Source organism: Sminthopsis crassicaudata, chromosome 4 (assembly GCF_048593235.1).
Source record: "Sminthopsis crassicaudata isolate SCR6 chromosome 4, ASM4859323v1, whole genome shotgun sequence".
In the NCBI taxonomy this organism is placed as follows: domain Eukaryota; kingdom Metazoa; phylum Chordata; class Mammalia; order Dasyuromorphia; family Dasyuridae; genus Sminthopsis; species Sminthopsis crassicaudata.
In genome coordinates, this window is record NC_133620.1 from 11,807,175 (window position 1) to 11,819,551 (window position 12,377).

Here is a 12,377-nt window from a genome sequence, read left to right on the forward strand (position 1 = left end):
GTAAAATGGACTTACTTCATTAGATGGCCCCTAAGGGCTCTAAAATGATGACTTCATGATCCGTTTTGGGCCTCAATTTTGCCATCTGTTAAATGGAAGATTTTATTGCAATAATGATTTCTAAAGTCTCTTCCAGGCAACTAGATGGCGCCATAGAGGACAGTCGGGAAGATATATCTTCCTAAATTCAAATTGAACCTCAAATCATTGCTGATTGTGTGTCACTTCACTCTGTTCACTTCAGTTTCCTCATTGGAAAAATGAGATGGAGAAGAATATGATAAAACACTCCAGTATTTTTGCTAAGAAAATCCCTAAAGGGGTCCCAAAGAATCAGACATAAGTGGAAAAGCACTGAAAAAAGCATCTTCCAGTTCTAAACTTGATCATACTATAACTTGATTCCAAAGCCTTCTTCCCATCATGCAATGCTTCTCTCTTTCTCTAATCTGAGAAACAATTTATCCAAAACTTGATACTCTCAATGCATTTGCTCTCTCTCTGTCTTGGTCTCAGTCTTCCTATCTCACACATACAAACACACACTCTGGAATGAAGTCTAATAGAAGTTTGGGTCTAGGTAGATATTTGCATGATTTTTATTTTCCAAACACAGTTGCCATGGTTTCCTTGGCAACACGATTTTTCCTCTATTCAAGTATTGAAAAAATATAAGATGCACTGTCAGGTAATTAGGAGCCTGTACTCCTGGTTTTTTTTTTTTGTTTTGTTTTGTTTTGTTTTTTGTTGTTGTTTTTGTTTTGTTTTGTTTTGTTTTGTTTTGTTTTGTTTTGTTTTGTTTTGTTTTTTAAAGAATAACCTACATTAACAGAAAGTTTTATGTTTAGGTCCCAAAATCATGAATTGTTCTTTTGGCTAGGGCAAATTCTCTGGTTTCACTGTCTATCCCGCTAATATCATCACCAGCTTAGATTTATTGTCTACTTAAGTAGCAAACCAAAGCCAGCTCTCACCCTCAGAGTAAAAAGGGACTGGAAGTCCATGTTATTCCCAGCGCGGGGATATGGAATCCAGCCATTAGGCAAAAAGCATCAGCCACTCTCCAAAACACAAAAGTCTCACCAAAGTCACCCAATGCAAGATGGGACAGAGTCAAGAGGCAAAGCTCCATTTTTTTGAAGCCAAAGGGAGGCTCCTTCCTCAGCATATCCAGTAACTGAGGCATCAGCTAAAGTAACACTGAAATATAGAATCTGCTGGCATTGGATCCATGGCTCTGTTTATCACCGGGGCCTTTGGTAAAATGGCCCTTCTACAAACCTCATTTCAGAAGGAATGACTTTGGATAAGCATTCTTACGCTGAGATCTGTAGCCTTTTTTTTTTTTTTTTTTAGCTTGCTTTAAAAAAAATATTTCAATATAATTTGTTTCCTTCATAATCATATGTATTTGAAGCATTTTAAAACATGATCTGAGAAAGGGTCCAAAGTCTCTACCAGATACTACCAAAAAGATCCAAGATTAAAAAAAAATAAAGGATCCTAGCTTTAGGGACTTCAGTAAGGAACTTGTCTCAGATCCCAATCATCATTTGAAATTCCCAAGGGAAGAAAGAGAAACTGGGAAGGAGGGATAGTATTTCTATCACTTTATACAGATAGGATTCAGAGAGGTTAAATGACTTGACCAGAGTCACATGGCTAAAATCTGAAGCCTGAACCCAGATTCTCTTATTTCAGTTCTCAAATATCAGCATGAACTATGTGTAGGCCTGCTGCCGGAGCCGTGAAAGGTTCTGACCATTCTGGAAAGCGATTCGGAACTATACAAAGAAAGTGGCTCTGACATCTCTACTCTTTGTTCCAGAGATTTCATTGCTAAGCTATCACAAGGAGGCTAATGGCCAAAAAGAAAGACCCTCTGTGCGCCATCTTTGTTATTGCAGTACTTCTTGTGGTAGCAAAGAACTAGAAATATAGGAGATGCTCATTGATGGTTAAAACAACCATGGCACATTAATGCAATAGAATCTTATTCTGCTGTATGAGACAATGAATACAGAGAAGCATTGGAAGACTTCTACAAATAGATCCAAAAGGAAATAAGAAGAACCTGGAAAACAGGACATGCCCTAATGACAACAATGTGACTGGGAAGGACAATAATGACGTGGTCAAAAAGGAATGCTGACAAAGGAAGAACAATAAACGTGGACTCAAAAAGAGAGAAGAAAGCACAGGTCTAGCTGCATTGAAGAAGTGGGGAATTATGGGACCCATCATAAATCTTTTGGTCATCTGTCTTTTATCCATGTTGTAGTAGACATCTTTTCAGGATTTACTTTTGCAATGCCAGCCCAAGTGGTCACTGAATTCCTTATACAAGCTTTTGCAATCATGGGTATGTCACAAGCAATAAAATGGACCTGCATATACTTCTAAACATTTTGCACACTTTTGAGCCCAGTATCAGATTTCACACACCACTGGAAAACTTTTTAATCCTTAAGGACAGGCAATAGTAGAGAGGAGAAACAGAGACATCAAGACACTCCTCCAAAAACAAAAGAAAGGGGGAGGATACTGACTTAACACCTTGTAAAAATCCTTGTTTTAAGTGCAGAGTTCTGGCCCATAACATATGGAATATAGCCTTAATGATGTGTTGGCTAGTTTTGCTGAAACTATTTTTAATTCCTTGTATTCTCTGATATAAGAGATGGCTTTCTGGGAGGGGGAGGACTTATTGAGAATTATAAATAATATAAGAATCAGAAGATTTTTTTTTAGCAGAATGCTAATGAAATGCAAATGCAAACTAACCCACAAGAGCAAAGATTCACTTCCATAGAAAGAAGGGGGAAAGCTTGATTTCCAAGACTTACTTACCTGCTGGACCTCAGTCTCTCCATTTGAGATCTTCTCAGTGTACACAAAAGAGTTGAATATACGCTGCAATGAAAGAAAAAAAAAAGAAAGAAATTTAGGAATTGAATTTCCAGATGTGACATCCAAACATTTCCATAGGGAGGCAGGAGGCGGGAGGCAGGAGGCAGGAGGCAGGAGGCAGGAGGCAGGAGGCAGGAGGCAGGAGGCAGGAGGCAGGACAGGACTTGTTTATGGAACAAACAGAACAAGGCAGGAAAAAAAATATTTCAAATTGAAACGCTGAAATTTTGTACAAATACAGAAATCCCTATTTCAGCCAAAGTCAATCAAGCTTATATAAGCAAAATAGAGAGACATGTGTATGCACGTACGCATGCGTGTGCATATGTACACACAAACACATCCCAACACACACTAGCAGCTAAATTAAAGTAAACCAGATGCTTCATTTTCAAAAGTACACTGCGTTATAGATTTCCGGCACCTCTGCCATTCTATCCTCACGGGCTGATCTCAACCCACCGTGTTTCTCATTTTGGTGTTGACTACACGTCATGGCTGTAATTGTTTACAGACAGTCACATCTAATGAAAGAAGGCTCTCCACAGGATTCTTTCCATGCTCCCTCATGTCCCTGCCACGGGCGTTCCACCCACTGAGAGCCACTGCCTTCCTCACCTATGTCTTCTCTTTTTTCCAGCTACTATTCATCCTCTCCCTTCTAGCCCAAACTGGACATACTGAAAGCTTCTGCCCCACAAGAATTATCTGCCATTACCATAAAGCTTCAAGGAGCTCTCACACACCCTCATTTAAGCCTCACAGCTGGGATCTGTGTTATTACATCCACTTTGCAGCCAAGGAAACTGAGGCTCTGCCTGTTAAATGATCTGCTTTGGAGCAGATCACACAGCTGGTGTTTGAGATGAGATTGGAACTTGGATCTTTCTGAGCCTTCTCTCTCTCTCTCTCTCTCTCTCTCTCTCTCTCTCTCTCTCTCTCTCTCACACTCTCTGTCTCTCTCTCTCTCTCTCTCTCTCTCTCTCTCTCTCTCTCTGTGCCTCTCTCTCTCTCTCTCTCTCTCTCTCTCTCTCTCTCTCTCTCTCTCTCTCCTCCCTCCCTACCTCCCTCCCTCTCTCCTTCCCTCCCTCTCTCTCTCTCCCTCCCTCCCTCCCTCCTTCCCTCCCTTCCTCCCTCCCTCCCTCCCTCCCTCTCTCCCTCCTCTTTTCCTCTCCTTCCCTCCCTCTCTCTCTCTCTCCCTCCCACCCATCTCTCTGTCTCTCTATTCTCTGTCCCTGACTCTGTGTATGTGTCCCTCTCTTATTTATAGCATGCTTTGTATACATTTATATATTGCATAATATCTATTATAATGTGTTTGTGTCTGTTCTTGCCTGATCTAAGAGAAGACTTATGAATCATATGCTCACAGATGTACATCTTGAAAGTATCACGGAATCATCAAACATCTAGACAGTGGTTTGCTATAGTCAGCTCACATGATCTGGCAAGAGCTGATTGTTGAACTTTCAGTGTGAGCAATTACATCTGAGAAATTACCAGAGTGTAAATCAAGCCTTGCCTTATTATTATGTTGGACTTAAGAAAGTGATGGAGAATATATTAATAATTGGGATTGAACTTAGAAGAGTATTAGGGAAACATATTTTCCCAAGAACCTATTGTCAGCACACCCTTGGATCAATAGCTAGAAGGGATTTCACAGACACTCTGTTCTAACTACATCATTTTCTTGGCAAAACAAATAAATAAATAAATAATTGGTTTGGCCAAGGTCTCACTGGCAGTGAAAGCTGGGATTTGAACTCAGGTCCTTAAGGCTAATATTTTTTCCCTTCTGTTTGCAGGTTATAAATTGGAGCAGTTTCCTATATTGGAAAGAGACCCAGATTTGGAGTCAATGGATCTGAGTTCAAATTCTGGCTCTACTACTTACTGGTCAAATGACTTCAATTCTCTGGCTCTATTGTCAGAGAATGTTTAATTAAGGACGTTGTGCCCTTAGGTATCCAGATCAGAGGCATCTGGCACAATGCCTTGGGAGGCTGATTAAAATGAAATTGGGAAATATTTAGCAAAATTAATTTTTAAATGCTATATAACATAGATGATGTTAATCTATAGTTTTCATTTTCATGTGAGCTGAACACCAATGCCCTAGATACCCTTCATGATCCCAGCTCTACATTTATGCTCCCCTGACCTCAGGGGGATCTGCCTCAATTCATATCCAAAATGAAGGGTTACACCTGGCCCCAAGGGCAAAGGGCACAGAGAAGCATATTGGGGCTCCCTGTGTGACACTGAGGAAATCACTTGCTTCTTCCTCTAGAAAAAGAAGGCTTTCAACTATGTTGCCTTCAAGGTCGCTTCTGACATATCACGAGTTCTCTCTAATAACAACTCCCATTTATACAGGTTTTTAGGGGACTAAAACTCCTGGTAGAGAGAGGCTCTTATCATACCCATTTAACAGAAGAAAACACTGAAACTGCCAGAACGTATAAGTGATTTGCCTATAATCACACAACCAGTAAGGGATGTAGCAGGATTTGAACTCGATCTTTTCCCCTCCAAGCATACTTAGCCACCTAGCAGCCTTCTACTCAAACTTGCATCTACTTTCTGGGGCTGGGCAAAAAACAGAAGGCAGTGAAGGAACAGAGTCATCTAAAGATGAGGGCTCGGGAAGCCAGAGTTCCAGACAAGGCTGAACATGTCAGGTTGTGAACACCTGAACAGGGAACCTAACAGAGGGAAACTCTAAGGTGCCAAAGTATCCGAACGGAGGGCGCTTGGGAGAAATTTGGGCAACACGGACAAAGGAGCCGCCCTTGAAATGAGGAACTCCTGAGTTAATGTCCAGCCTCCAGCATGTACTGGCTGGGTGCGCCTGGCCGGGACACATGGTGTCTCAGTGCCCCAGCGACCCTCTCAGGCTCACAGTTACAGGTGAGTAGTAGGGCTGAGCAACAGGAGAGAGTTTTTCTACCTGGAGACTCAGGCTGATGAATTCACAGATAAGTGCTGATTTATCGCTGTGTTTCCATTTCTATTACATGTATTATATTAATATAATTATTGAATATAATTAGATCAGTAGATCATATTATAATACGTACAAATATTTATATATACATGTGTGTATATAATTTTACATATTTATAGAGGGCAGATGGCAGAAAGAAAAAGGAGGCAGTTTTCCAATTTAAGGCAATCGAGAGTTCACAGATCGTGCCCCAAACAATGGGACTTGGAGTCATTAACCAAAGTTTCCATTGTCCTCTTGCCCCACCTGCCAAGTATTCCTCAGTACCTGGGACAACTGCCCAGTGGCCTGGACACACCTGCATAGCTGTGGTTATGTAGAAGTGCCAGGTTCATTAAGTGCTTAGGAATCTAAGGCTAGGGCGACATAAAAACAATCCAAACGCAAGAAGAACAAGGAGCTTAAGAAAGAAAAAAAGAAAAAAGGTGGATTAAAGGGGGGTTCACAGACTCATAAGATTTGGAGCTTTGAGGAATCTCAATGGTCATCTTGTTCATACACACACACTCATTTTACAGATGAAGAAACTGAGGTACAGAGAAGGTGATTTGCTTAAAGTCACACAGGTGTAATCAGTTATAGAGCTGAAATTTAAATTCAGACACCGTGACTCAGTAATGAGTCATGCAAGAATGATAAGTGACATAATAGCAAAAACAAGATGATAATGGATGAAATTTATATCACATTTCAGTTTTCAAAGAGCTTTCTAGATATTATCTCATTTGATTCTTCCACCAACCCTGGAAGGTAAGTAGCACTGGTTTTAGATATCCAAGTTTCAGAAGCACAGAACTGATTTTTATTATTCGATAGTTTTAGTCACTTCTGACTCTTTGTCGGACATTTGGGATTTTCTTGGCAAAGGTACTGGAGTAGTTGGCCATTTCCATTTCCAGCTCATTTTAGAGATGAGGAAACTGAGGCAGACAGGGTGACATGACCTGCCCATGATCACCCAGCAAGAAATCAGCCTGGATTTGAATTTAGGTCTTTCTGGTTTCAAGCCCAGAGCTCTACCTACCTTGTTACCACCTAGTTGCCCAATTCCTGACAAAGTAAAGCAAATTTACGAAGCCTCCAGTTCTAATGATTTTTAAGAGCTAAATCATGTCCCATTCCTGGGCTTTAGTTTCTCCATCTGTGGCACAGCTTGAGACAAAGTCACTACCAGGAAACTGAGATCCAAGTTAAGGGCTCAAGGTCATCCAGAGGGTAAGCAGCCGGAGATGGGATTGGAACCCTGGGTTTCTGAGCTCCAACTTTCTTCTCCTGTACCATGACTCTCCTCCCCCTCCTTCCTCTATTTGGAAAAATGTTATGAAGGTAAAAATCAACGGACTTTGGCGCCATATTGGATGGGATGGGTAAGTGATAGTGAGGATGAGTAGGTGGCAGCCTGAGGGCCTGGGAGGATGATGTGGTTCTCAAGAACAGGGCTTCTTAAACTTTTTCCACTCCCAACCCCTTTTTGCTCAAGAAATGTTTATAGCATCCTGGCTACATAGGTATATAAAGTCAGTTGACAAATCAATCATTTACTGATAATTCATCTTAATTTTGCAACCTCCCACATTCATTTACAGGACCCATATGGAGATCTTGAACCACAGTTTAAGAAGCTGGGCTCTAGAGGAATAGGAAAGGAGCAGGGAGGGGGTAGGAAAAAAAGAGAATGAGTTTAAGATGTCTAATGGATATTCAACTTGAGATGTCTTAAAAGGCAACTGGAGAAGTAAGATTGGAGGTCAGCAGAGAGTTTGGGAGAATCATCACCATAAAGATGGTAATTAAATCCACAGAAGCTGATGAGATCACCACACCTGACCTACATTACACATATTTAAAAGCTATCCAATGAAGCTTGCCTTTCTGTCTGTTGCATAAAATTGAAAGGGACAAAGGCTGGCCCATTTAAAAAACAAAGAAATAAAAAATGGTGTCCAGGAAGGCCAGAGGTACTCGGTGGGACTCTAACCACCCAAAGGTGTCAGGCCTTTGGGACTTTTCAAAAGGAGAGAACTGAGTGAATGAGGGTCTGAAACATCAGCAGGATGGTACAATACCAGAAGAATTCCCGTACATGAGCCATGCGGTGCTTTACCTTTAGGGATAAAATGCACATAAAGTTACAGGGATGTGAATCCCTCTCTTCTACTTAATTTCAACCTGTCACAGAGGACCAAAGGATTTTCAAAATTCTGAACACTTTAATTCAAACACAGCTTTGGGAAAGCCAACGGTAAATCAGTTATAAGTCCCTTGGATTGTAAATGGAGTCCCCACAATACATCACTGCACATTGCTACGATCTAAACCCCTGATTCATTAGTCTTCTGAGTTAAAAGCTCAAGGAACATATTTTAAAAATACTAACATCGTTGCGTTAAAGGGCAAGAATAAATAACTTACATACTCAAGTATGTGCACAAGCAAACCTACATATGTGTGTGAGAGAGAGAGAGTGTGGGATGTTCCTGTTATTCTGAATGACTGGAAGATGTTGGAGGCCAGGACCATTTTCCCCATCATCTTGGTATCTGCTGAATAGTACAGGGCCCAAGTAAGTACCTCCTTAATAGCTGCTGCATTCTATCCAAGATCTTGGACTCGGAAGCCATCTTGTTTAAGCCTTCTCGGTTTTCCACCAAGGAAAGTAAAGCCGGGAGAGGCTTAATGATTTACCCCAGCTCACAGGTATTAAGGGAAAGAGCTGGGAAGCCACTTGGCACCAAACCCAGTACTTCCCATCATACCGTGCTGGGTTTTGGAAGAAATGTTTTAAGCGAATCCCTCAGCCACGCTGGTGAATTTCCATTTACATCAAACGTTTTCCCACCCTTCAAAGGACAAAATTCAAGAAGAAATTATTTTTCCCATGGCTCATGAGAACAGGGCAAACCCCAACCCCAAACTGACCTTTCCTTGTGTTTTGGAACACAGTTCTATTTAAGGGATTCAAACAACAGTATGTACTGAAGAATGACAACAAGTACTTTTATATAGAGCTTCGTAACCCATATAATTAAATTAAGCTTCTCACAGCAAGCAACTCTGAACATCAGAGACGACAGCTATCATTCCCATTTCAGAGGTAAAGAAACTGAGGCTCAAGGAAGTCATTCATTTTCCTGAGGGTAAAAAGCTAAGTCTTCAAGGGGGCATGTGAGCCATGGTATTTCTATGTTCTATTCACTGTGGTAAGTTGAGCACAGTACAAGTATGATTTCTTTAGTCATTCCTTTAAATATCCATGAATAGAAATAGTGGTGAGCTCGGGATGAGTTCAAATCCCCCTTCAGAGGCTTGCTAGTTGTTTGAGCCTGGACAAATCACTGCATCTCTGAGCCTTGATTTCCTCATCTGTGAGAAGGTGACGGTGGGATGTGGACTTGATTATCTCTGGAGTTCCATTTGGATATTATCCTAAGATCCAGTGATTTGTTTTGTTCCTTCAGGTGCGACTCTGTGTGACTCATCTGGATTTTTCTGGGTGGAGATACTAGAGTTAGAGGGACTTCTCATTTACTTCCCCGTCTTAATTGGCAAATAAGCGTCCAGGGTCACTCAGCTAGAAAGTGTCTGAGGCGGGATTTGAATCTTCCTGACTCTCTGCACTGTGGCGCCCCTATGACATGATGCTGGATCCCGGGATACGAATGATTACAGTAGTACTAATTACTGGTAAAGAACATTTCTAGGGAAAAAAACCCAACTTAGTTGATGCTTTCTTATTAAGAAATAAAGGTCAAACCTGGCTACAGGTGGTGCAATGAACAAACAAATCCAGGTTCAGACACTTACTAGCTGTGTGACCCTGGGCAAGTGTTTGTTCCATTTCCTCAACTATAAAATAGGAATAATAAAAGCATCTTGTTGGGAAAATCAGATGAGATAACATTTGGGTGAAGTGCTCATCCCAGGGCCCGGCACGTAGATGCCACATAAATATTTGCTACTATTACTAATTACGGATACTGAGGTTGATGAGTTTTGAGCTGAATTAGGGCTAAAGACCACCTAAGCCTGGCACTGAAGTGCTGAACCCCACCAGGAGCAGAGGGCCGCCCCAGAATGTCTAAGAAGGGTGAACCAGCCCCGCTCAGAAGAGTCCCGATCAGCCCTGGGATCTCCCCACGACTGGCCACAGGCTTAGTGAAATAGGGAGACCCGGGCTCAGAAAAAGAAGCCAAGTGTTTGAATGCACAGAGAAACCCCCCCAAGTCCTTCCCAGGCTCCTTCAGTCAAAGATAAATCCTCTAGAACCTCAACTCTCTCAGAGCAGCCAGCCCCAGCTGAGGGCTCCTGAGCCTTCCCTGGGGCTACATATTAATTGGTCCTCCACCATCCCAGCATTCACTCCGCCCTCCATTTCCCCATCCATCCTCCAATAGAGGCAGAAATTGGCTTCTGGGTTCTAATGACTTGCCAAAGTCTGAATGAGAGCCCGGGCCAGCAGATGCTGCAAACCTTCCTCCATCAGCAGCAGAAAGGCCAGACTCCAGGCCTCTAGGAAGTTCAATGGAGTTCAGACCCATAAAAGCAGCTGAGCCCATTTCCTGGGCCAGCCCCTGCTCCATCCCCCCTCAGCCCCTCACCCGACCCTCCAACACTCCGCTCACATGGCCACCTTCCCCACCTATTATGAGCATCTGCATCACATCCCTTCCTTTCCCCCCCTCCCACCCCCTCCACCAGCCTCCCTATTTAATTGAGTCTGCTTAACAGATGGCAGGAGAATTCTCCTTCCCTGGGACAGGGACAATTAGGGGAGTGTTTAATGAGATGGTCAGGGAGGGCGATTTCACCCCTCTCTGGGGCCTGCCAGGTTTTCACTAGACATTTAAGGGAAGGCAATAGCAGAATATCACAGATAAAGAGTAAATAATTGCCAATTTAATGAGATGCTGGAAGCCTCCCCTCCTGGTCTTTGATTTGAGAAGGGGAAAAAAAAAAAAAAGATCCAGGCTTGATTCCTTGAATCCAGGGCTGACTCTGCTATTTTATAGTCACTTGGGCTGATGGGAATGGACCTGGCAGTCGGTCCACTGATGCCGTTAATCGACCCTGAGTGTTCAAAAATGGTCTCTGATGGGAGCCGAAGGATCCACCATCACTACCTCAGAATCTAAAAACTGTCCAGCTCCCAGTGGCTAAAAAAGGCAAGCACCCTTACATTAAAAAGCCATCCCAACACCCACCAGAGTGGAGGATTAGACACAGCTCGTTTTAGGGCTCTCAGAAACATTTCCCCAAATGAGTGTTTCTCCCCTTCCCTCCACCTGATGGGAGGGTTCTTGGCCAAAGCAGTAAATGGAGCCTGGCTGGGACTGGGCTCCATCACCCATCAGCTGAGGCTCTAAATGTGGATAAAACGCCAGAATACTTTGGACATTTTTCTCAGAACAAAAGGAGGTGGAACATCCAGAAGGCTGAGGTCTGGAAAATCCGGCGCTGGGGACCTAGCAAAACATTTTCATTTCTTTCTGTCTCAGTCTCAAGACAAGTGTGTTTACCATATTCAGAAAGCTTTTATTTAAAAAGAAATCAAATCGTACTTCAGGGCTTAAGAATCACAGACTTAAAGTTCGGAGGGGTCTCAGAGGAAACTGAGGTCCAGGGAAGTTCCTCATTCTAAAAAAATTAACATTTGAGTTCCAAGGCCCTGCCCGGCATTAACGTTCCATACTATCTCTCCAAATGGATCATAAAGCCCAGGTGAACCCCCCAAAGCATTGAGAGAGGGTAATGGGACACCAGGGAAAGACTGTTGGACCTCAACTTGGTTCCAGCAGTTCTGGACTCCCGCAAATTACTCACATCTCATCATCTACAGTTGGACAAACCCATTCATTTCAGAGACTCGGGTTCTTTTTCTAGCAGAGGGAGATAATAACACCTGTTTGGGGTTCATTTTTTGGTTTTATTTTGGTCATTAATTTAATCATGTCCAACTCTTTGTGACTCCATTTGGGATATTCTTGGCAAAGATATTGGAGTGATTTACCATTTCCTTCATCATCTTATTTTCTAGATGAGGAAACTGAGGCAAGCTGACTTAAATGACTTGTTCAGGATTGCAGCTAGAAAGTATCTCAGACTGAATTTGAACTTGGGAAGATGAGTTTTCTTGACTCCAGACCCAGCCCTCTAAGCACTAGAGCACCAGAACACCCATAAGTACCTCCATACCTCAAAGGGAGGTTTGTAAGGCTGAAATTGAGCCACCGAAAATGTTTTTCAAATCACAAAGCATTGTTCCAAATATAACAAGGCATTTCTAATGCCTCCCAGAGACTGAATGGGGTAAAAGAACAATGGAGGCGTTGTGTGGAGGTATGCATTTCCCAGAGTCCTCAAGTTTCATTCCTTTGACCTTGAAGAGACTTCCTGGCCACAAGTTTTTGCAGAAAAGTCACGCCCCTCCACACTTGTTTTTGGTTTTGCAACCCAGAGG

The 12,377-nt window shown here is 42.5% G+C and overlaps 1 protein-coding gene across 1 annotated transcript in view; it reads right to left on the reverse strand.

Moving 5' to 3' along the window:
* Positions 1 to 12,377, reverse strand: part of CACHD1 (cache domain containing 1) — a 210,835-nt gene that overhangs the window by 114,420 nt on the left and 84,038 nt on the right. Inside the window, exon 2 of the mRNA XM_074265744.1 lies at positions 2,851 to 2,913. Coding sequence (XP_074121845.1) covers positions 2,851 to 2,913 — 63 coding nt within the window. The remainder of the gene's footprint in view (positions 1 to 2,850; positions 2,914 to 12,377) is intronic.